The 26,320-nt window shown below is 38.2% G+C and overlaps 2 protein-coding genes across 7 annotated transcripts in view; one reads left to right on the forward strand and one right to left on the reverse strand.

The window, feature by feature from the left end:
• Positions 1–26,020, forward strand: part of LOC110839889 (uncharacterized) — a 69,496-nt gene extending 43,476 nt beyond the window's left edge. For 2 of the 3 annotated variants that reach the window (XM_087354050.1, XM_087354051.1), the window contains one exon: positions 25,202–26,020. In XM_087354050.1, the coding sequence (XP_087210176.1) occupies positions 25,202–25,455 (254 nt within the window). In that variant the 3' untranslated portion in view covers positions 25,456–26,020. Of the gene's footprint in view, positions 6,649–25,201 lie in introns of those variants that run through there. The other variant, XM_087354052.1, reaches the window with a different exon arrangement.
• Positions 10,380–23,051, reverse strand: LOC110839885 (vacuolar protein sorting-associated protein 4). Of its 4 annotated transcripts, none has more exons than XM_022084463.2 (10): positions 22,801–23,051; positions 21,526–21,563; positions 19,593–19,634; positions 19,031–19,097; positions 17,181–17,262; positions 16,771–16,966; positions 15,997–16,258; positions 14,940–15,153; positions 13,210–13,480; positions 10,380–10,614 (listed from the first exon to the last, which is right to left on the reverse strand). In XM_022084463.2, the coding sequence occupies exons 3-10, from the start codon at positions 19,614–19,616 to the stop codon at positions 10,513–10,515; spliced, it is 1,218 nt and encodes a 405-aa protein (XP_021940155.2). In that variant the 5' UTR covers positions 19,617–19,634; positions 21,526–21,563; positions 22,801–23,051; the 3' UTR covers positions 10,380–10,512. The 4 variants fall into 4 exon arrangements, with proteins under 4 accessions (XP_021940155.2, XP_087209605.1, XP_021940157.2 ...); XM_087353479.1 differs by lacking the exon at positions 22,801–23,051 and adding an exon at positions 21,703–21,719; XM_022084465.2 differs by lacking the exon at positions 21,526–21,563.
• Positions 26,021–26,320: the final 300 nt, after the last annotated feature.

Here is a 26,320-nt window from a genome sequence, read left to right on the forward strand (position 1 = left end):
TAATCATAAAACACAAACATGACGCATGTAAACCTTAAACTATTCACTAATTTTTACACTAAACACTGTCCTAACAAAACTAAAGATTAAAACACTTATTTTAAAACTTACTAAATAACTTAAACGCACTATTATTTAATTTTTAATCTGAAATTGACTGTGAAAAATCCTAACGGTTCTCACAGCTTCCAATCAAAAATATGACTGACATATCACAAAGAATATCCGGTCAAAGAAGTTTGAAGCACGCAGAGTGACTCAATTGTTTTAAACGGCTGAAAGAAGAGTAGGCCATGTTTGCTCTTTGGAGTCCCAAAGAATGTTTATTCTCTGACTTCCTGTACGTATTTAACTAGAATTTTTCTAGCTCCTTTCCAAGACGACCTGGAATTATCGTAGGTTAAGTATGCTTTCCAGGTTGTCTCAACCCCCTTCGTATGTCCTTGTTGCCAGCTTCAATGTATTTTTCAACAATCCAATCCGACTTGTGTGATCGGGGATTCTTAGCACCCGTGCCCAATTTAAGGGGCACCGGGACTCACACTGTTCATCGGGATTTTCTTGCTAGAATACCACTGTGGTTTCACCTTGCCTCTCGTGCTATATACCTACACGAAAAATATCCCATTCATTCCCAGTTATGTTTATTCTATAATTCAATACTCTTGAATGAAAACATAATCTGCTAACACTCTACTGCTGTTTGTAGCAAATCAACCCACTTCATTAAAGAAAATGACACTTGGTCTATGCTGTCTTGCATCTTCAAATAACCCTGTGACAAGTGTATCTGAGTGTGCAACTGAGTTGGACGTCAGGTCTGACGATCTAATACAGAAAAATTTGGAATCTTCTGCCTCTGCAGCAATAGCCTCGGCCAAGAAGGTCTTTCCGGTTCTTGGGGGCTGAAAAAAGATTAAGAGAAAATAGGCCACAGACACGTCTTTCTTGTTATTTCACTGCCGATTAAGTTGTATTGCACTTGATCATGGGCTAGGAAGGACGTACTAAAATGCTGAACTTCTTCTCTGCCTACTTAATAGATGCATTAGAGAAAATGTCTCTAAAAGCATCCGGTCAGTGTAACCTCAGTGGTTTACAATCAAATGGAGCACGTTATAGCAGGTTATCTAAGGCAAGTCTGGGAAAGGATTGAGTGGTTATGTGAGGGTCAACGTGGGTTTAGACCAGGGTACTCATGCGAAAGTCAAGTAGTCACGATTTGTCAAGATGTCGCTGATTCATTGGACGAGGGAATCAGGACTGATGCGGTTATAATAGATTTCTCAAAGGCATTCGATTTAGTCCCACACGATAGGCTGATTACAAAAATCGCTGCAACCGGTGTGGACTTGAGGGTAGTGGTATGGGTAAAGGAATTTCTCTTAGGACGTTCGCAAAGAGTGAGAGTGGACGGACAACTGTCTCATGAAGTCAGGGTAACGTCAGGAGTGCCGCAAGGGAGCGTATTAGGTCCCTTACTATTCCTCGCTTATGTTAATGATATATGGAAAAACATTGATCCAAATATACGGCTTTTCGCTGATGATTGTATAATATACAGGAAAATAATGGATAGTAGTGACATTGATAAGTTACAGACAGATTTGAATAGATTATGGGAATGGGCGGTAGAAAATGAAATGAAGATAAATCCAGGTAAAAGTAAAGCAGTCAGCTTCAATAAAGCTAGGGTGAAGGATAGGCTAAGGTATTTTTTTGGGGATCAATTAATTCCAGAGGCAAATAGCATTTGCAGCGATCTGAGCCGGGCAGATCATGTAATTTCTGTTTATGGTATTTGTATTTCTTTATGGTAAAAAAACCGAAGGAATTGCAAACAGATGTGCTACATTTAAAATGGTTCTGTGCTTCTGAGTTCAGCTCCTCAATTTCGGAGTGCATCCGATGCATGTTAGTTGCACTTTCCATTAAATATTGGTACAAGACACACAATCTGATCATGGATGAAGCAATTTTAACAACTGAAATCCGTGCAACCTTTATGATTCTTGTATTATGACGTCCGTCAGACAAAGCATACTGACAGTCGGAGAGTCAGACAGTGGTGCACGCAGCTCCTACATTGTTGTGTTCCTATAGCTGGACTAAGCAACAAATGGGCCTATGGTGGAAATTAAATTTACCTTCTGACGAGGGTGGATTTTTTTTACAGAGGCCGTAGTCAGTAATCCTCAAGTGGCCACTGGAGTCTACGAGGACTTTCGCGGGTTTGAGGTCGCGGTAGATGAAGCCCATCTGGGGGGAGGGGGGAGATAACAAATTGCTTCTGTTCTGTTTCTGTACTTATTGTGGCTGTGAGATGCACACCGAGCAGTTTGCTTTTCTGCTACACTGTAGCTGCTCTGACTAATTTTCCACAATTATTGTTATTTATTAAGTTATGACTATGCTCATGAGTCAGAAAGTTTCGTGTCACTGAGTCTGAAAGCGGCGGAGGGGGGAGGATTAGGGACAGGAACCGTGTGATCTTAACAAATGACCCTTTCTAACACAACTCATAAAAAATAATTATTTTTTTACTTAATGAAAACAATCGTGATTTCCCAAACTGTTGGCTGTCATTTTCAACCCGACACAGAAATGAGCTATCTGAATGTGCAAACAAACAAACAAATTCTGTATTTGTTAGGCAGTTCATTGGCGAGGGCTGCAGTGCGCCTACTTTGTGCAGGTGTTCGATACCGAGGACGATCTTCGATGTGTAGAATTTAACATCGTCCTCTGGAAGTTCCTGTTCATGGTCCAGAAGGTCATGTAAGTCTCCACCATTCAGAAAGTCTGTGAACACATTAAAAACAACAATAATTTCCAGACCTCGTTATTTTAACGATCATTATGCTTACTAGACGTCAGCAAATAGTAGTGTATTGCATATTAAATTCGACAAAATGTAATTGTAAAGTGTAGCTCTGCAGAAGTTGAAGGGTAACATAGTTTAACTAGAAGCAAGGAATTCTTCCGTAATTCGGCTGCGAATTCTGAATCTACTAAACGTAGTTACAGACTTCAGTTCGTTGCCATTCAGGACCCAAACACCCAGTCGCGGTTCTGTCCCGAACATGAGAGCAGTTCTTTATGTACTCACCCATCACAAGGTGCAGATCAGATTCCGTCTGGAAGGTGTAGTGCGACTTAACCAAGAACGGGCTGTCGCCTACCTCCGCTGACACGCGGCACTCCGTCATCGTCTGCCACAAAGATTCTCTGTCGGCAGTGATTTTCTTCATTTTCATTGTCTTCATTGCGTAGAATTTTCCCTCATTGAATCCTCTACTCTGCTGAACCAAGTGAACCTTCCCGAAACCTGTAAAATTTCATCTGTGTTACTAATTGATGCCCTTTCAACAAACGGTTCTCACGTAAGAAAACAATCTCCTCATACAGATTAGGAGTCAGTACAATTTTTATGCAGCGTCTAAACTTCTTGAGTGAAAAAGAATTTTTCAGTATATTCTGTAGTCAGTTTAGAAAAACACTAGAATCACTTGCAGTAAGTGCGAAAGTTTTTGTGGTTTCTAATTATTGGAGCACATAATTTCAAGTAAGGGATATGAATAGCCCTACTAATTGAGAGTAACATAATAAAACTTTATTTAATATTATTACAGGTATTCCATAATTAAACTTTTCCTGTTATAATACTTCTGTGCTAAATCTCTTCGAAGGGTTGATTGACTTAGTCACACGAGCTCAATGCCCGAATTCGTTACTTGCCATCTTGTTTTGAATCTACCCACAAATAAACTTTTATAGGCCATAGGTTGAAAATTATCCATGTCATAACAGGCTCTACATAATTCTCAGTTTGTTAAAGCAGATAAAAGTAGGCCTAGTTTGAAAATAACTAGATATATCACTCATGCATTAAAATGGTGGTGGCGGGACAGTCAGCAGTGTTAAACTCAGCAAGAGCACGTAACAAACACTAAAAGAAAACAAGACACATCATGCTGTTACCGTTAATTTAATTCTGTTCGTGGACAAAACAGTGTAATTATGGTAAGACTTGTTTACACCGAGTAGGTGCAATGGCTGATGTACCACACGTGAACCTGATGATGACCATATAATGTCGAAACAATACGAACACTCGCAAAACAGTGTAAATTGGCGCGTGTAAAGAGCATCATACCGAGAAACTACACTTCAGAATGTTGGTCGGCGTGACACAATGGAAAATTAAAATCTCATTGACGTCAGGAACAAGGACCGCGCCACAGAAATGTCCTGTCACCCTCTACCCGCATATTTCACTCTCGATTGAGTTGCAGTAAACATGAACTAGTGACCGGAGGTAGCGGTGAGATGCTGGTCTCCTCATTGTCTGCTGCTTAAGAATTACGTTAGTAAAAGTCCTTGGAGATGGCAAAAGATTCAGTGCGGTTCCGTGCATTTGGTGCAGATGTCTTCTACCCTATTATGAACTAGACCTAGCGTCACATAGAGGATCAGTAAGGAGATGTGACGACAATGAGGAAGCATTAGTAACAGCTCAGATTTGCTAATGTACTTTGCTAGGAAGGTGTTCAATAACATGTCAGCCATCAGAGAAAAAGGTAAAAAAATCAGTATTGCTGCTGACACATTTCCATTATCTTACATAAGGGATAAATAAATTCTGCGTTATTTTAACTTATCTTCCACGACTTATTCTGACTTCTAGAAACAAGGAAATATCGGAGATGATTACGATGCGTTAATTCCATGGTCCTCGGAACTTTGATAGCAACAGGGATCTGAGTGGGGAAAGAAGGTTTCTGTAGTCACGTATCTATAAAAGTTGTAACTCATTCAAAACTGAGGATGGGCTCCACTTCCCTTGCTTCTGCTGCAGCTACTACTACTACTACTACTAATAATAATAATAACAACAATAACAACTTACTAGTACTACTGCTGCCAATCTGTCCATGAAGGTTCGGGTAATCAGGTTCGCGTTCTATAAGCAGTAAAATTGGTTCAGAATTAACAGAAACCTGCACTTACCTCCTTTTCGTAGCACCATCAGGCGTTCAAAATCGTCTATGCTGATATTGCCGGTCCGTCGTTGTTTCTCTGTAACAGAGCATCAGAATTACAGGTTTAACCGGGAAGCAACTTTTATTTGCGCTAATCATTATATTAATCTTACGAGTAAAATAAACCATGATACTGAAATGTACAAGGTTTCTGTGGGCTGGACACGATGTAAGGTATATGTACAGAATTTAGGAATCCTTTGGAAAGCGATCACTGAGCAGACCAAGAAGGAGATGGAAGGATGGAATGAAGATTGATCTTAGGGAGGTGGAGGCTGTGAGGAAGGCAAATGAATGGAGTTGGCTCAGGATTGTGTCTGGTGGCAGGCTTTGGTGTTGATGGTGTTGGACCTGCAGCTTCTCATACAAGGAGTTAGTTAGTAAAATAAACCATGAAATTCCCCATCGTGCTTAGTATTTGTTATAGTTATGGAGGAACCAGTCAGTGCCAGTTCGCATGGCGGTCTGTTTCCTGATATGCAAAGTTATTGTCTTTAAAAGAAACATGTCACCTGTTTCAAATATTGCCAACAAACATAGCACATTGTCTAATGTTATTGTTGTCTCTTAAATGACGCTAGCAGCTAGCTAAATGAAACTGGCTAAGATTAATGTGGCTCTGTATGCTTCCGGATGAAACACAAATTCCAGATAATGTGCTGAGTTCAAGGAACCCCGGCTAGCATAAGCAAACTCCCGTTTTAGTTACAAGGCTCTGTTTACCATTTCCAGCAATACGTTTCGTACGCAGGAATGGTGTTACCTTGCGCTTGCGCAGGACTCCACCTTTACTCAGCTTCTTGGTCAGTTGTCTGATCGCCTATAACCTAACACGTAAATAGAATAAAATGATACATACTCTATACATTTATATTTCTGATCTCTCGTGACTGTTTGGATGTCTGTAGGTTTGATTTCTTATTGACTTCCATCTGAGCACGAAGAGCGTCTTCATGCTTCTTTGCAACAAACTTTTGAGATCTGATTTCATTCTCCATATCTGTCACTGCAACATTTCATGACTGTGTTAGTTCATCTTGTTAGGATTTTGTAGCTGGAGTTAAGATCATAAACTTGGCTTCCAGGAATGAGTCATGTCATATATTTAGGATTATCCCACATTACAGCTGACTTTGAAATGGCTTCATTGAGGGTGACAATGGCAACTGAAATATTTGCCAAAATGTTGGATAACATTCATTCCTGTTCTTTAGAAGCAAAACTTCATCTCTAACTCAGGTTTTCGAAAACATTTTGTGGGTAAATGGAACAAAATGCCAAGAAAGATACTGCAGTTCTGAAGAGACTTGCAGTAACGTGGTATATATGTAGGATTTGAGGTTTTCATGGCAGTGAATCTGAAGGTGGCTGCCTTCTGGTTTGTTGTGCCGTGTAGTCAGATAGAAGTTTGCCGACGTTTCAGAGGCCGCCCTAATGATGTAGGCACCAAAGACCTCTGAAATGTCGGTAAACTTCTACTAGACTACATGGCACAACCCAGAAGACAGCCATTTTCAGTAACATGGTAATTGATAAAATTTCATAATTTGTATATCTGTACACTTAACTTTGTACAATAATAGAATAAAAACCTACATACACTGTGTCTGCAGTTTGCTTATTTCTCTTCCGTGCCCTGAGAGCTTTTCTTGTAATTCTTTATTCTCCTGTGTCTGAGCATCTTCATGCTTTTTTGCAACAAATTTATGAGATCTGACTTCATTCTGCAGTTCTGTTTCTGTAAGATTTTAAGAAGATATGAAATGGTCTGTCAAATTCCTCTTGGTAGAGTGTTTCAGGAAACAAGAAATTAAGCATTCAAATTGACAGCACAATTTATACATAGTTACAAGTTTAACAAAGTTTTGAAGTTTTATTTGGACACAATTTAAATGCACTAGTGGATCTTAGCAATTTTTGAATCATTGTGTGGCAAACAAGCAGTGGCTGTTCCGATTACAGTTTGCCATGTCATACTAGAAACATTTCTCCAAGAGTGATGTGGGTGGAGCAGGTAGCAGGCATTAGAGAGATGGTAAATTCATAAATTATTTTGGAATAATGTAAGGGAATATTACTTTGACAGGCTGAGAATGAATGCCGGGTTATTATTAAAAGGGACATAAACACAAAGTGTCAAAGGGAACACTCGATTCATCTGCCTCATGAGTAATTGTGGAATCAAATGAACACAAAAATGAACCTTCGGGTTCCACAAAATGTGGGAAATTTCAGGACTAGCACAGCAACTGTTGACTTCTCAGGAGTATTTTGCACCTTGAAATTACATAAACAATGGTGGACACATATCAGAGGACATCGCTATCACAAAACTCTGTAATGAAGACAGGATCTCATTTGTTTTATGTTTTCAGAGCAGTGATTGTTATTGGACATGGCATAAGTCACGGTAATTTTAAATAGGCAAAACAGTGACACTTCATCTTATTAAGCTTTTGCAGCCAGGAATGAGCTGCATTGAATGTTGAAAGTTATCCCATGTTTGCCGTTACTTTAGATAGTTTTCAGCATTTGACTTGGTTCATCCCCCAGAAGCCAAAATTGTTCCAAATTTGGTCATGGCATTTCTCCTTGTTCGCAAGCAAAACATCGTCTCTGTTAGAGAGAGAAGAAAAACTGTTGAAGGTAAGTGGAACAGAATGGTAAGCAGAATTTGTTAATTAATATCCATTGTATTACTTGAAATTGAGACTTGTCTGAGGAATAATAGAATGAAAGGAAGCAACTAAGGATTGGGAAGTACCGGGTCTACAATTTATGCTGTAACGGCCTTGCTTGCATTGCGTGCTCGGCCGAGTGCACTGTTGGTGTGGGATAGAGATAGCGTGTTCTTCCCGTGAGTCACAGGCGAATCAGTTTCAGTGCCGCTAGTAACAGCGAACTACGAATATTTCTCGTCACTAACACATGTTATTACATTAATTTTCTTACCTTAAATCACAAAAGATGTTCAAAGTGACTTCCTTGTGCTTGCAGGCAAGCTTCACATCTCGTTAACATGTTTCGAAATACTTGACGAAGCTCTTCTTGGGAAATTGCCGAAATGAATTGTGGTTTCCTGTTCTTCTTTTTATCCAAAACTGATCCCGTACTACAAATTTTTTTTATTAATCTCTCTATCGTGGGCCTGCTAGGAACACTTTCACCGGGAAAATGTCTGCGATATTTACGGCGGCATCTTCCGTAGGATGAATATTTGGCATATGTTTCTACTAAGAACACACGTTGCTTAATACTGTACACCATATTATCAACGTCAATCCGCGACGAGAGACGCAATGAAACTGATTCGCCTGCGACTCACGGGAATAACACGCTATCTCTATCCCACACCAACAGTGCACTCGGCCGAACACGCAATGCAAGCAAGGCCGTTACAGCATAAATTGTAGACCCGGTAGATTTCAAGTTATAATATATGGCTTCCAGGATTTACCTAATTCATCTAATAATAATATAGAAGTGTATGGACTCTTCACCGAATAATATAAGGAAGTTGTGAGCAGGACAAGAGGCATGCATAACGACATGAGAAATTTGCACAAAAATGTGATTGGAAGGCCCAGTGGGAGGAGACCATTCAGAAGATCCAGGCACAGATGGGAGAGTAATATATTACAATGGATGTTAAGGAAACTGTTGGAGAGTCTGAATTATATTCATCTTAGTATAGGGACTTGGTAAGCCCTTGAAAGCATGGTAGTGAACGTTTGGCTTCCATAACAGGCAGGGAACATCCCAAGTAATTCAGCATACTATCAGCTTCTCAAGAACTGACTGTGTTCCATGGAGTTAGTTGCTTTCAATTAACTGCATGCCCTCACATTAGCAAGAATTACAGGTAAACCTCGATTTACGCCGTGGATGCGTTCCTGGACGAACCGGCGTAAATGGAAACTCTTTATTATGTAAATCAGTGGGAAGTCAATGACATGCGTTCCCAGCACCTAAACATTGACGAGTAATATAAATGGCATTACATTTAAAGTTCTGAAATAACGTAAATAAGATAAAAGGAATTTAAAAAATATATTTTATACACTTACAATCGGCAATTCGTTGGTCCCCGCGATTGACTCTAATTCTTTCATGTGATTGATGTGTACAGTCATCTCTGCTGTTATGCGATAGTTGCATTCATGTAAGACGCCGACCTATAGAAAATCTCGTAGTAAAAATAACCCCGGTACCTCCGCAGAGATTAAATTCGCCCTTTGAAAGTTTAAAGCGCCAGGAATTAAACTGCATAGGCGATTATGTGTAGGAGTATGCATATATGTAACCAGAGCATCAAAAATATAATTAGTTCACCTAAGATTTTAAATAATTTCCTTTTTCATAACTTATTCAGCTTCTTGTTTTATTATTATTTAAGCAAGTTGAAATCTGTTGTCTGAGGATTCCACAGCTGTGAAGACGTCAACGATAATCTTCTGGTTGCGATCCCGTGGTTACCGACGTTTCAGGGAAACTAACACCATCATCTTGCGGGTAAAAGTAATGAGATATGGAGGCGATACGTTTCTATAAAAAGTTGTTCATTACCTACGCTAACCACAGAGCCTGACGTTCCAGAAGTCTAGAATAATGATTTTTAATTTAACTTCCTCGTTTGAATCGTTAAATATATTCATGCAAAACATGCATGCTGAAATTCAAGCATTTGGTAAAAATGTTTTAATAAAAATATACCCAAGAAAACGGGAGCCATGGACTTAAACTAGTATGTGGAAAAATTAAACGCTGGCGTCCATTCACTTATTAAAGCACCCAAAAATAACATTTTAGAGACCGATTTGGATTTCTGAATAAAACAATGAAAATAATGTTTAAGGGCGCATATAGTGAAGATTAGCACACTACTAAACAGCATCAAGATGCGGTAAAATGTCGGATTCTCCAGCGATGTTGACAAAGAAACGTATTCCGTAACAAAGAATTTCTTAAATGTCTGAAGATCTATTAATTTTACGTGAAATACGCCCATCTTGTACTGGAAAGTTCGTTTATAGCAGAGTTATATTAACTCTGATAAAATACCATAATTTCTCTTCTTAACTTTGCCTAAAATTTATTTAAAATATAATTTCTTTACTCCCCTTTTAAACTATATAGAATTTTTTTATCCTTCCCCAAGTAACTTTCCTTCCGCGTGTGAAAGTATAGTAATTCAACTGTTTTTTTTTTGCCTGAGTGTAAGGACGTTCAAACAAGGCCTCAGGCCACTCAGCGCAAACAAGTATTTTGACAAGTTTTCACACAGGTTACATCTGTAATTTAAGTTATATTCCGAAACCGTAAAATACAACACATCAGTGGTTTTTAATACATGTTTTATAACTGCTTTCATAATCTGCTTTACAGAAAACAACTTTCTGCAGCAAATTATTTTCTTCCGCTGCCTGAAACTGATTTCAGGTACTAAGAGAAAATAGTAGTTGTATCGAAGTTATCCCCGCTGACCAAAATATTCTGCAAATTTTCTTAGTTTTGTAATGTAATCAGAATTCCCTCTGGGTTTTGAATTGCGAATCGCCTGCAGTATGTGATCCTGTTAACAAAGAAAAGCTATGTTAGGGAAGCACTATAGTAATAGGACTTTGAATACGTACCACAGGAGATGGTAGGGTAATTAGAAGGGAAGAGAATTTGGGAGACATGCAGATAGATGGGAGGACAATATTAAGAAGGCTCTTCATGAAACGTACTCAGAGTCCAGTGGCAACCTCCTATGAACATTGTAATAAATTTGTGGGTTCCATATGCCAGCATGTAACTAGTTAACAGACTATTTATTACCTTCTCAAGAAGGCCTGTGCTACAAGGACGATCAATGGATCATGCCATGCACCACTTGAATCCAATGCGTACCCTCACACACTAATTCTCTTATTCCCCTCATGTGCATTATATGTGACAACCACCTTGCACTTCTTAATTTAATAACCTTAACAACAGTACATGAAGAGAATGAATTATGAATCTCTCATTATGTACTTTTTCCAATCCTTTGTCACTTCATCCCCCCTAGCTCAAAATAACATCCTCAGGAGTTCGTTCTCAAACACTCTCAATCCGCATTCCTAATATAAGGTAACACCAAATTTCACACATAAAGAACAGGCTAAATAATGCTTTTAGGTACATCTTTATAAGGAAAATGGGAAGATAACAGAATCTATACCGAACAGTAGCAGGCATTTCTGTAAATTATTCTGCCTTTTGTAGCATCATGAATATTACTTCGGTTTGTTAGCAGGATTTCCAGTTTCATCAGGTCTTGTATTTATGAAGATGGCTGTGTTCTGGGTTCCTGCTTTACAGAGTCTGGTAGAAGTTTACCAACTGAAATGTCAGTAACCTTCTACCAGGCTATATGTCGCAGCAACCCAGAAGACAGCCATCTTCAGACTCACTGCTGTGAAAACCTCAAATCCTACTTTGTATTCATGTTTGACTTCATGATTATTTTTAGCTCAGGTAATTTCCCTGCCATTCCAATTGTTTTATATCACACAAAATATATAATTCCATTTCAATTTCCAAGGTTTTGAACCACTTCTATTCTCGACCACTGCCTCCTGTGATGAGTTAGTCGCCATCTTGTATCATTTTTGTTTCCAATGTGGATATTTGCAAGTTGGCCATTATTCAAGCTGTACCTGCTACTTGAACTGCAGTTATATTTAAATTTTCTGTTAAAAATATATTAAAAATTTACCGTCAATCACAATTATAATAATGTTAAAAGATTAAAACATCATTTAATGTTCCTCATCGAGTATTCGATTACATAGGAACTTACACGACTAGTTTCGGCTACAATTTAGCCATCAACGGGTGTTATGTAGTATAAACCTATCACTAATTACTGATTTTTATTGTTCTCTATGTTTCACAGTCTTCATTTTCTGATGGTGTTCTTGTCCTCTATTATTTCTTGGTTCGTTGCACTATCACTGGTCACTATTAGGTTTGTATTTTGTACTTCGCGTTGACGTCAATATTTTGTGTAGGACTGTGAAGTAAAGTTTTAATCCCATCAATTACAATTGAAAATAGAATATAGAAAACAAAATAAATAGTAAAAATAAATTATGTGAACTTACCCAAGAAGCAATATCACACTCGTATGTATTTATTTTTACTATTTATTTTGTTTTCTATATTCTATTTTCAATTGTCATTGATGGGATTAAAACTTTACTTCACAGTCCTACACAAAATATTGACGTCAACGCGAAGTACAAAATACAAACCTAATAGTGACCAGTGATAGTGCAACGAACCAAGAAATAATAGAGGACAAGAACACCATCAGAAAATGAAGACTGTGAAACATAGAGAACAATAAAAATCAGTAATTAGTGATAGGTTTATACTACATAACACCCGTTGATGGCTAAATTGTAGCCGAAACTAGTCGTGTAAGTTCCTATGTAATCGAATACTCGATGAGGAACATTAAATGATGTTTTAATCTTTTAACATTATTATAATTGTGATTGACGGTAAATTTTTAATATATTTTTAATATGATGAATCACAATATGACGCATTTACAATATCTTAAATTTTCTGGTTGAATAAGAAATTATGGCAACACAAAAAGATAGAAAAACAATTTCCATAGAAGAAAAACTCTACTACAGCATACTGATAGACACATGCAGACTTTTTTTCCTTGGTGAAAAACTTGGGTTATCAATATCAACTCTGAATACAATAGGGGGAAAAAGACATTCATGAAGTAAATATATTCCTCCTGTTTGTGGGAATTATATATGTTGTAAAAATGGCCCTACATTGCCTAATAATTTACCTACATTATTTGTTGGGTATTGAGTTTAAGTACAAAGCTTGATTTTTTTGTTTTCCTACAATTTCCCACACTTACAGCACTTTTTATTATTCTCCAGAAAAGTGTAAATGTGGGGTTCCATTGAATTCGATCTTCACCACACTTTCGAAGCTATTCTTTATTATGATTTTGTTCTATTTTCTGGTGGTCTCTAGCTTGCTTCTTTACAAGATTCTAATAATATTTTCATTTCTTTTATTAAATTAGAATCAAAACAGATCAGTAACTGATGTGATTATTTAGTTTCAATCCCCCTCCCCTCCTGATATCTGCTATGTCGTTTACCAGTACTCCAACACTGAAGCTGTCAACACCAGATACTCTCACCATTGTGACTGGTGGGTCAAACAGCTTTCCATATTCCACATCTTTCCAAGTCATTTCAATAGCCCCACTGTCATTTGATGAACAAGGTGTAAAGAGGTCCTTCACAGTGACACTAGGATCTGTACAGGATGGCCCACTGACATGCCGAAAGTGAGTAGCAGTTGTAATTTCTCTTATAGTCAGCATCAATGCATCTTTTACTGCATTCCTAATGTCAGCACCAGAAAACCTGTGACAAAAAGATACAAGTGTGTACAGTGGATTTCTAACAGGTACAAATACCTGGTTCTGAAATCATGTGACAATGGGCCAAACAATACTTAGTGAGTGAGTTTGTTTGTTTGTTTGTTTGTTTTTTGTTTTTGTTTTCTCTCTCTCTCTCCTTCTTCTTCATGAATTGCCTACTGTTAGAAGCACATACAACCACAAGCAGGGAACATATTGGTGTACTGATGCATTTAACCTTGACCATTCAGTTGAGCTCATAAACCTCCAAACATTTTAGACCCTGACATTAGTAGAAGATGAAACAGAGTGGTCAGTTGGCATGGCAACCAATGGACCACAAATCAAATTTTCAGTTATCCATTTCACAGCAGCATTGATTTTGAAGCACTAAATACCAAGTTATTTTGTTATCAATTTGTTTTAAAAACTGCTTGTCACAAGGAATTTCTTGCACATTCTTTTGAAATTATCAGCAAGACCTTGAAGTGGTTGTAGGATTGCACTGCCATGCATGCTGGGAAGTTAATTTAATTAAAAATGTTATATTTCTTCCAGACTTACATCCTTTTCAAGACAATCTATTAGGTGGCTGAACCCAATATACCAATTGTAATTGCTAAAATATTCTTTCATACCCTAATATTTATGTTACTTGTCTGTACTGAAATAAGTGAGAATTATTACATCTAACAAAAAAGTGGCAAAGCAGAAAAGCAAATTCCATGCCTCATGGTCATAAAATTCTTTAAAATTAAAAACTAAATTAAATAAACATTGTATTCCCATAGCTGACATAGCTCAGTCAGTATAGTGACTGGCTACAGACTGGACGACCTGGGTTTGATCCCTGACGGGGGCAGAGGAATTTTTCTCTAGCCTTTGCGTCCAGACTGGCTATGGGGCCCAACCAGCCTCTTCTACAATGTTTCCTTTCCTTTCCTTTCCTTTCCTTTCCTTTGCACAGCCTCAATACACAGCCTGTGCCTAGGAGTGCCACACAAGACAGGAGCTTAGTATCAAAACTGAGTAAGAAATGTTCAGTCAACTGTGGTCTGGAATTGCTTCTACAGAAAGTTACAAAGAGAAGTATGTCTGTCCATCTCCTTGTTTCATTTTCTGAGTTTTTATTAAACATGATATGGTGGTTTATAGCTGATTGGCGAACTACATTATGGTCCATTACTGAACATACATTACACTGCCAAGAGGCATAAACAATTTTTCTTAAATTTCATCAAATTTACAAATTCAAAAATTGTTTCAAATTAAGGTAACTTTATAACTAGAGGTATATATTTTAAAGTACCATTTCTTTGTATGATGATTTATTTTTGAGAAATCTCAAGTTCCTTTTGAGCTTCAAGTAGGAGTTATGGAAGATCAATACAGACCGACTATCTCTGATGCGCCTTTGGTACTTGTACCAATTATGCCACTTTATTCTAGAGTAATATACATACAATTCTGCGCTCCCGGCCGCCCATTCGAGATCCGTATTTGTGAGAGTGTGTGGTGTATCTCTCAAATGCAACTTGAACATCTCGATTCTGGCATTCTTTCCATGAAGACGAATATAAATTCTCTTCTCAAAGATTCTTCGAATATTAGCGTCTAATACCCAAGGGATATTAGTTGCCCCTAATACTAGTATTCCATCATTATTTTTGTCAACACCTAAGAAGAAAGGAAAAGAAATTGTTTCTTCATAAATCAATAAAAGTCCCACAAGGATATGAGTCCTACAGCAGGCATGACCAAACCACATGCTTCAACGTCTTGGAAGGGCTTCATCGCCTCCACTGTGTGGCTCTAAGTCACCAGTACAGTGTTGTTAGCTTCACTATGCCGCAAGTTCTAAGCTCTTTTATTGGCTTAGGCTCCGCTGTTTGGGTTGAAACATTGTATGACTGCTGTGACTTTGAAGCATGAAATTTGGCGACATCTACTACAGTTCACTTCTCTGAATTACTTACTGATGCAATCATCTGTTATTTACAAAGTAAAGAAACGCCTTCTGATGTCTACACTTTTATCAAAAGCACTCACAATCTAGTCACTCAGTGTGTGCCTCAGCCAGCCACTTTGCTGTATTACACGCATACTATTCAAACTAACATCACGTGCTATCTATCTAGAAGATTTTGTTCAAAATGTTAATGCTCATTTGCCATGTGTCTAGCACCAATACAACACGTCACTTTCCTTTGAGTAAAGACACCTACTCTCCTAATCATAATGCTGTTCCGAAAAGTGAAGCAGTTTTTGTCTGTCTTAAATTTTCCATTCTATTGATGCTGCTGAAGTTTAAATTAATTTTTGTTTGTCATGTCAGCTTTCTATACAGCCATCAGCTACTGACATCTAACAAAGAAATAAATTGAGTAAAACCTTTTAAATGTCACAATACAGAATATATTACATTAAGGTAACATAATTACAGGTGGCTCAGAGGTTACTGGACATGGGCATTGAATGTGCACTATTTGTGTATCAAGCAATTGTTTTAAAATACTGTACCGTTCATCTGAACCAGAAACTCAGTTTTGATTCTTCTAGCAGATTCATTGTCAGAGCGTGAAGAACAAAGTGAATCAACTTCATCAATGAAAATTATACTTGGTTTATGCTCTCTTGCCAGTTCAAACAGATTTCTTATAAGTTTCTCAGATTCTCCAACCGACTTGGTTACCAGGTCTGAGGCTGAGACTGAGAAAAATGTGGAATTGTTTGCCTCTGTTGCAACTGCCTTTGCTAAGTGTGTCTTTCCTGTTCCTGGGGGCTGAAAAAAGATTAATGTGATCAAAGTTCGCCATGGCAGACTGCACAAACTTTCTAGTATTTGTAAATTATACAAAGAATACCACCACGTATTTTGCAATGTAAATACTCCAGAATGTGTAGCAAAACTAACAAACTATAATACAGAAAATACTGTTTACCATACTGGAGAACATTATGTTCCAATTGCATTCCTTATATTTTGCATACGTAACTGGCTGTAAAGTTTATTTATAGTAGACTCATGTTTGTATCATAATTTTCAGTAGATGGTCACATTTCATTATGTGTGTTATCTAATAAAGTGTACACAATATGTCATGCCATGGAAAAACTGCCAACATGACATTAAGAAAAAATACTCTACTGCTTTTTGTAGCAAATGAACCCGATGATAGAATTACATAAATGTACCTCCTGCATACGAGTCTGCGTATTCATTCAGGGGCTGGTTTGTTGTGAAAAAAGTGACAACAAAGTCCTTATGCCATGACAGCATATTTAAAGTCTTACCCCAAAAAGTAATACTCCTTTGATAGGTTTTCGTGCTTTAATAAACAAGTATGGACACTTTATTGGGAAAATGACACAATCTATCAAATCATTCTTAGCTTCTTCCAGGCCAACCACATCTGACCACTTCACACAAGGCTTTTCTACCATTATGGCTTTTTCCAGCTCGGTCTGTAACTCCTTTTCGTAATTATTCCTGGAGAGAAAAAAATCAATAAGTTATAAGAGAGAAAGAACAATTTTTCTGTGACAAACAGTTGTACGGAGGATCTTGTGTTCTGCTGACCAGGTTAGACTGGCTGTTCCAGAATCAAAATACCCGCACAACTGCAAAACTTAAACATAAATATTACAGTCTTGCATCCAGAAATATTAATACATTGATACTTAAAACAGAAGGTTTCACCTACATTGAATCACTTTCTCCAGTCTTCAAACGCTTGATGTCTTCTGTCCTTAAGACCGCCTTTTTTTTCGTCCCTCGAGCTTCACCTGCAACATTTACATTGGACTCCTGCATATTTTTGTTTGCATCAGTTGTGAGTTTTGCCATAAAATCCTCCTAAGCCCTAATCGATATGGCACAGTACAGTTAAAGTTGCCTCTGTGCATAAGGATCATGTCGTGCAAGCATACAGGGCCTTGGAGGTCAAGCTCCTTACATTCTAGACCTGAACAGTAAACAGTGGTTAGTAGTCAGCTTCATGGCGCAGCCACTTTACTTCCAGGATCCAATGGAAAGGGTACTTTGTGGGCAGATTTAGAGAGAGAAGAGAAAATTCCAGCCCCTGCCAACGCTCTGGCTGCAATGTTATCAACCTGCACAATAGTCTCTAGGTAACCATTGTTATCGGATCTTACACATTTTCCTGTCACTTTTTCGTAACACTTTTTTGCGGAATGACACTGACCCTTCCATATAGACGTATTTACGTCAAAAAATGTTATGTCATTTGTTTACTCTGTATTGTTGTTTTGGTATATTGCCTTCAACAATCCCCTTCCGTTATTACTCATAGTATTTTAACAGACAATAAGTCTTTATCGAATAATATATCGAAGATTGGCAAGGGTGGAGTTGGACGTAGAAGGTTCACTGACGGTTGGCCTCTGAACAGCGTCATAAAGAAATAGAATATCAGATAGAGACAGCGCTCCGGAAGGAGCGCGTTGCTCTAGTATATTATATTAAAAAAAATTGTGATTTGTCGTCGTCAAAGAAATTTGTAGCCAACAAATGTCATCAAACAATGTCACCTTATATTTGTTTACTCGGCATTGTTGTGTTGGTATACCAACACAACAATGCCGAGTAAACAAATGACGCTTCACAACGACGAGATCAACAACTACTAAGACAGTCGCATTATTTGAAGTACCAACACCAACAATAATAATAGTTTAGTGTCTTACTCAAGATTTTAAAACGCAACCAACCTCCCCGAAGGGGGTCAAGTGTTTTAACCCCCTTCCTTTCATTGTATGTCGATTAAACAGATGAGGAGCTCCGAACAAAAACTGTTAGACGAAAGGAGCGTTCTGCTCTAGTCTTATTAAAAATTACTCAGTATTTACAATGTGACATGAAGTAACCCAAAGTTCAAATTCAAACCGTGCTTAAAAGGAAAATAAGAAAGCCATTGAGTAGAAGTGAGAGGAAGAGGCAATGAGGCATTTACAAACCATATCCACCAATAATACTATTATAACAAAATAAAACTGAACGTAGCATAATGGAAACTGAGAGTAAGAACTGTGATTACAAGGTTCACAAACAATTACATTATAGAATCTAGGAGAACCATAGTGAACAGCCGAATTTAAAACATCCATTAATCACGACATTCTTTTCTACCTATCTTTCTGGATGTTATAACCATCACTATGGCCAAAAATTATGAGTAATCAGTTCAGCTGGCTATAAAATACGCAGAACTTAAAAAGGATGGGGGAGGACGACTTTGATACGTACAGCATTTATTCTATTTATGCTATTCCTACAGTATGCCACCATTAATCCCATCCAATGGACAATATGAAGCCTCGTAAAGTGCAAGACACTTTTCCACTCACACATCTGACTGCTGATCAATCCCCGAATTCTGATCTACATCGAGTCCCATAAATTTCTTTTGGGTCTTAAAAATACTTGAACATTTTAAGACTGTCTCAAAACTTTATATTAATAAACTGTAAATTTGTCTCAACATACATTTTGCTATGGCAGACTCAAAGCTTTTTACAGCTTCATCATACTTACTTATCTTTTCATTGCGGGTTCTGCTTTTGGCACCCCGCCTTACGTATTTTACACACTTCCGTGCTCTCTGCGGGAAAAAAGATAAAAGAAAGAACCTCTGGTAAACATTTTCCAAACTTGACAGTGATGAATAATAACCACTCGCAGAAATTAACATATAAGAGAGAGAATCTTTTTACGTAAACAAGAGTTACACATACAATGCCCCTTAATAACAGCGTTAGTGCAACATATCAGATATACAGGTGGCTTTGTAGCTCAGTTAAAATATTATACGGCTGAAACTCTTGTTCTTTCACTATTAAAATTTCAACACTGGCACACCCAACCAAGTTGGGTTGTAGTTAAAAGAGCAGTAATGAACCTTTGCTTTCCACAAAGCGTAGAGAATGTTTTACCAGCTAAGTAGGCATCAGTTCCTCATGAAAACCCCTGCAGTACAGAATGAAACAGTTCCACATTAATGTGAAATGAAAGTCACATTCAAAGTACATTCACTCCATTCATAAACGTGTAACTGAATTTTATTTAACCTTTACTTAAAAATCAAACAAAATCTTACCTCATATTCAGTGTTGTTTGCCATTCCACAAGTCAGTAAGTTCTAAAAATAATCAAGAAAGCAAAAATTAATTTATATTAGCATGTAAAATTACCTGTTATATTGCATAATATTTTTTAATAAAATAAACCTTGGTAGTTATCAAACATGGCAGGACAGCAATACGAAATTAAAGGACATATTAAGATTGACTCTTGCGATGGAAAACCATGACTGATATATGGTGCATAAATTCTAAATCTCAAATACTACATGAAGACAAGTGGTCAGTTTGATATTTCATATCACTTGCTGTTAATCTTTACCCCAAGACATAATTATGAAATCTTCTGGAGATCCCCATCAGGAGAAATACAGGATCCTGAAAAATGTCCATGTTGCATGTTAAAATGTAAAAATCCACACAGTGAACTCGTGTTTATCTTCAGACACTGGAAAAGTTTTCAATATCCATGTGAACAATAGCAGTATTACCATTATAACCATGAGTGTCATCGATCACAAGCAACTGCCATGAATCTGCTCAAGGTAAAGATAACGCCTGTACTCCAATACTGACACAGACCACTTTAGAGAAAGTAACTTGGAAGTGTGGGAAGGCACAAAAGCATAATTATGAAAAACTGCACTCCTCATGGAGGAATCTGACACAGGCTTATGGTGCCATCTATCTAACTAACTAACTAGATGGCTTACCGAACCCGAAGTTCATCACCGAATTAACCAAAGCCCTCCACCAGACCCTGTCCTGGGCTAACAAAATCCAGTTTCCTTCAACTCCTATCTCCCATAGATCTCGCCTGAGATTATCCTCCCATCTACGTCTAAGTCTCCCCAGTGGTCTCTTCCCCTCAGGCTTCCCAACCAGTACCCGGTGCACACCTCTTGTCCCATCCAAGCGCGCTACATGCCCCGCCCATCTCATTCTCGACTTAATCACCCTGACAATACTGGGGGAGGAGTACAGATTTTTAAGCTCATCATTATGCAGTTTTCTCCACGCCCCATCGTCTTCTCTCGTAGGCCCAAATATCCTCCTCAACACCCTGTTCTCGAACACCTGCAATGTGTGTTCCTTCCTCTGAATGAGAGACCATGTTTCGCACCCATATAAAACAACAGGCAAGATTATTGTTTTGTATACTTTAATTTTCAGGTTCTTGGTTCATCTTAATGATATCCTCCCATATATACAGAGGTCTTCTTAGAGGTCTCCTCCCTTGAGGCCTCCCAACCAATTACTACCCACCTCACCCCAACAACATCGGGTGAGAGAACAGGCCGTGGAGCTCGTCATGCACTTTTCTCAATTATCTGTCTCACTCCAGTTTTAGGTCCAAATAACTTCCTCAAAAATCTGTTCTCAGTCTATGTTTCTCCCTCAATGTGAAAGACCACGTTTTGCACCCATACAGCACAACTGGCAAAATTACGCTTTGGTTCATTTTAATCTTAATTTTCTTTTGGTATGAGACTGGAGGACAAAAGATTTTGCACTCAATAATAGCAAGTATTCTCCGGATTTAATGTGCTGTTGTAGGGAGATAATAAGAGAGATTCGTCGATAATTAGACTTGTAAAACAGAAATAATAATTCTTCACAGTTCCCTAAAACGCTTTAATAATGTCGATGTATGAAGAGATGAAAAGTGTTAGAATTATTATTCAGAATATGTACTCCACTTCTTAACATCCATATATTTTTAGTACGATGCTGGGCTACGAAAATCGTTTTATTCCTTTAAAACAATAAAATATTAATCGCCTAATGGAATATTGTTTTACTATCAATGGTGCCGTGAACAAACAGGAGTCAATCTAATATTACTTGAAATTGCGTTAAAAAGAAAGCAAGCCTAATTTTCTTACACGAGTGCAGAAGATAACACGTAAATGTGATTAATAACAATAATAATAAATAGGAATTACTTACGTCAAACTTCTTTCAATAGTAGGAGACCACGATGTCCACTGGAAATGATCAGTTCAATAAAAAATAAAATGGAGAGGGTGGAGGGCAGTATCACAGATTTCTTAATAATTCTTATATAAGAAAATTGATATTCTAAAAGGCTTTCAACATCACAAAATTATCTAGTATACGACGCACTTCTTCTACAAGCGATTAACAGCTCAGCTCTTTCCGCATTAAAGAAAGCGGATTGTTAAAGGCAGTAATATAACACAACAATGCCGAGTAAACAGATGACGTAACAATTAGTTTCATAGGTAAAGGAATGGAGTGCAAAACGGTTCATTCAGGCAATTATACTGCATGCCTTACGGCATGCTCAGCCAATATTGTTGCAGATGTGGGTATGAAATTTTAAAACTTTTTCTTTCATTGTTATACACGCAGGAGTTCATAGTATAAAAGCTGACCATTGTCGGCCCGCCACCCTTCCCCCCGATCATGGAGGCCATCAGCTGAAGTGATCTTCCCCCCATGCCGCAGAGGCCTTCAGCCGAAACGGCCCCTCCCTCTCTGGGTTCATACCCCAGAGACCCAACCAACCAAATTCCTTCGACAACTTGCCTGACAGGATAACCTCCCATCAGCAGCAACAAATCCCAGTTTGAATGGTCGAGGCTCCCGCCACGACGAAACCCCGTTAGCGTTAGCAAAATTTCCGTTCTTATATTACGACCGTTTACCATTTCCAGCAATGCGTCTTGTGCGCAGGAATGGTTTCACCTAGGTAGGGACGATGCTTGCGCTTGCGCAGGCCTCTGCCCTCAGTTAGCTTCTTTGGTTGGTTTGGTCCATATTTACACATTGTTGGTAGTTGAAGAAACACAAAGAGAATTACTCTAACTTATAATTTGGTTACATTCAGTCATAAAAGTAAATACTTTCCCTATAAGAAGAGAACACATTTAAAAATAATCGGAAGAGACGTGAGGAAAACTACAATTCCAATTGCCCTTATTTACAAATAACGCCCGGTTTCAGTATAATTGATTAATTTTAAATATGATTTTTGAGGGGCCCGGGCGCTGGGCCATTGAAAATATTTCCTTCCTTCGAATCCCGGGAAAGATATTTTATGTTGTTCGGACAGCAAGCACTAGGGACGAAAGGCGCCAAGGCAAATTCTCTTTTCTTCCTGGGAAATGATTTAACTGACTAGGGTCACAAGCCCGAAAACTGTCTGAGACCCAGAAGATGAATATGTAAGAAACTGTCTTATTTCCTCTTAGTAAATACCTCAGAGTCTGCTGGTCACGTGTAAATTCGAAATTGAGGGTTGACATTTCTTTACTCCTTCGCTTGCGGCTTGTGAAGAAGAAACATGGCGTAATTTTTCCTTAAGAAAAATGAGAGAACACAGGAAGGTCAGAACTCTGGGAGAGGTGTCCTGGGTTCGATTTCCTTCAAGGGCGGTTCCTTTAACTCCGAAACTAAGAACAATAGCGCCAGGATCAGAGTTTTGTTGACGTAAATACGTCTATAAGGAAGGGTCATTCGGCAAAAAAGTGTAACAATGGTTACCTAGGGAACGTCGTCTGTTTACTCGGTATTATTGTTACCTACGAAACGTCATCTGTTTACTTGGCATTGTTGTGTTATCTAGGAAACGTTACTTGGCATTGTGTTACATTACTTTCGTTGTTGCGGCAAGAGCTGAGCTGTGATTCGCTTGTAAAAACGTTTTACAATAACGTTTGGCTTAATGTTGATGTTAAATCCTAAATGTAGTACCACTAGATCAAAATCTTGTATAGATATGGTGTTTGCACGAAATGTTGATACTCTAAAATGCACAAATTTTATAATATATTTCAGCTACCACAGACCCATCTTAAGCGTAACTAATTCAAGTTAAATAAGCAAAGTCTTAACCAAACTTTAATCAATTTTAAAGCATGTATAAAGGAAATATTTAGAATAAAGCCAATATATAAACTTCCTTTCCGTATAGACGTATTTACGTCAAATTCTCCGGAACCGTGGTTCCACTGTCACTTTTTTTTTTGCCTCGAATAGGAGATTACGGAATCAAAGGCTTCAACACTGGGTTCGACTCCTGACAATAATAATGGTTTCTGTTGACAGGAACGCAACCGCTATAAGAGAGCGACGCCAAGGCAAAATGCGTTGTTTTCAGAGAGGACATTTCAGGATCTAAGGTCACAGACCCGAAAACTTTCCAGGGTTGAGTCTCTCTTTCTTAAGAGAAGCAAACTATTTTTTGGACTTAATGCATAATTCAAGACCAAAATCGAAATAAATTGGCGTTTTGAAGACTGGAGTCTTTCTCCGTCTCCACGTAAAGAACTGACTCTGTTGGGCCTAATCCATAGAGCTAGTCCCTGTCTCTTTACCTAGCAGCACCAAGAACCTAACTAAGGGCAGAGACCTGCGCAAGCGCAAAACATCGTCCCTTGCTAGAAAACAACATTCCTGCGTAAGGAACGCTTTGCTGGAAATGGAGACAGAGCCTTATAACTAAAACGATGGTTTTGTCGCGACGGAAACATTGACGGTCTGTTGCTGCTGATGAGGGGTATCGCGTTAGGCAACTTGTCCTTCATGATAAGGATTTTGGTTCGAGAGTTGTCTGGAATTTGAACCCAGAGGTCGCTCTGCGAATTGGGGGGGGGGGGGGGGGTTCACGTCAGCTGAAGGCCTCAATGATTTGGGGTTGACGGGCCATCCTCCTTTTGAATTATACCCTTGTATTTTCCTTACAACTGAGGAAAATCTCGGAAAACCTCACCCATCCCTAACTTTCTACTGGCGTCAAGTAAAACTTGTGTGTTCTTCTTTATCAAAATAGTCGTTACCAAATTAAATTTCAAATGTGTCTAGTCTAAATATATCATGTCTCGGATCTATCAAAAAGTTTTCCGGCGCTATTTATGAAAGTAGGATCACGTACATTGACCTTCTGCGATTTTAATTAACAGAAACAGAACTTACTCCAATGCCAGCAGTTAATATGAAGATTTAATACTTGTCAATTGGTTCATCACCGTTTAAATCTGAAAAGCAACAAGCGACTGTGGCTACTGTTACGCTCTGAACTCTAGGAAAACTTCATAGTTTTCACGACACTTCGAACAGAGTGGTAGTCCGTGCATGTACCATCAGCTTTGGCAACTTTTAACGCTACATTCTGTGTTTATGGGTTGCACTGTAAGCAGTGATTATTAGGAGTTCTTAAATTCTTTTAGACCATCTTCGGATTAAAAGAGTTACGAAATTAATTCGCGAGATTTCTTCGTATTGCTGTATAAGTTGAAATATTTACCATAGGTGCAGAAGGTATTTGAAGTACAACAACCTCGTGCTGTAGAAAACGGTTCAACGCAATTCTACCTCAAATTGTTTAGTATTCGTGACAGCACAAATAAAATCAGACAATCGGGCGTTACCAATAACATAACATAAATACAACCAGCTGCTATCCTCCCTTAAGGACGAAGGTGTCTACAGGATTCCTCCGGTAGCCAACATTACAGAAGTAGAGTCCTCTAGATTCAATGACACAAGAAAGTGTTCCAAAGTTTTTAAATTAAACTGAATAATTGTAACCAGTGTAACATTTTATGCTGCTGATAAATAATTCAGTAACTTAAAATGGATCTGGATCTCTGGGTTCCAGCGCACAGACGTGGAGACATGACGGGCCGACGGATCTCCGCGTTGTCACTGGTAATAATCTGCATGTGTAGCAGCCTCGCCTCGGCGGAGCAGACTTCAAGAAGACTAATAGTTAGAGTGCAACAATGTTTGCTGAAAGGAAAAGTTTTAGCATTATCCAAAACAAGAAAAAGTACGTGGCGTTTCTTGGAATTCCGTACGCCAAAACTCGTGTCGGTGACCTCAAGTTCAAAGCAATGGGAAGATGATAAGTAACAATGTAAGTTTTACATTGCGGTCTGTGTTTTGTGAAAAATACATAATTTTTCGGTTAGTCGTATTCACAAAATATCGCGGTTTCCAGAGGAAAAGTGCCACCAAAATTACGAAAAAACCTTAGAACCTAAAATGTCACATCATACATAAAATAGCTAATATTGCGTGGGAGATGAATTGAGCGATAAATATTGACGTCTTGCTTTTTTACAAAACTTTGAATAGACTTGTTAAAGCCGGTCAAAACGGGAAATGTACTAGCGGTAAATTATGTAAATTGACCCAAATAGTGTGAGGATGGGGATTCAATTTGTACGGGTTCAGATGACCACTGGCAAGTTACTTTAAGCAGGATAGAATTCAAATACAGACTTTTATTAAGCGAAAGTACGCTCTTATTTCTGATACTCTTTTAATAACAATTTCATGAATTCGAACGAGGTTATTAATTGGGAAATAGGTGTCGCATGAAATGCAGAAGACTAATACACACGCGGTAATCTTAAAAGTCGTATCTTCAGCCCCTACGGTACCAAACCCCAATAGATCATCATAAAACTAGACAATGTTACGCCGTTGCGACTCTGTCACTTACGGTCTTAACTTCGATTGTTGTATTAACTGCTTGTTTATCGACGATGTTTGTAATTTAAAGTGCATTACGTCTAATGATGGGACGAGTAATAAATAATAAATTGTGAAATATGTTGAAAGAAAGGACTACGGCCTAGTTTCCGGTACTGTCGCAGAAAGTATCTTAAAGAAATAAAGAAAACCACGAAAAATTTCAGTCAGGACAACCGGTCTCGGACCTACATCGAATAGATTGTAGGAATGAGATTATTTAATTCCCTAGGCACGTTAG

The sequence above is a fragment of the Zootermopsis nevadensis genome, unplaced genomic scaffold (genome assembly GCF_977971745.1).
Source record: "Zootermopsis nevadensis isolate Lab colony 2312 unplaced genomic scaffold, Znev_1.0 Znev_ptg000022l, whole genome shotgun sequence".
NCBI lineage: Eukaryota > Metazoa > Arthropoda > Insecta > Blattodea > Termopsidae > Zootermopsis > Zootermopsis nevadensis.

Excerpts from the sequence above, each read along its gene's own strand:
- LOC110839885 (XM_022084465.2), bottom strand. The coding sequence starts at position 19,616 with ATGGCAAACAACACTGAATATGAG. Across the intron at positions 17,263-19,030 it reads AACCCGCAATGAAAAGATAA|GTGAAGCTCGAGGGACGAAA; the intron begins GTAAGTATGATG and ends TAAATGTTGCAG. Across the intron at positions 13,481-14,939 it reads GCGGCCGGGAGCGCAGAATT|GTTTTCTGGTGCTGACATTA; the intron begins GTATGTATATTA and ends TTTTTGTCACAG.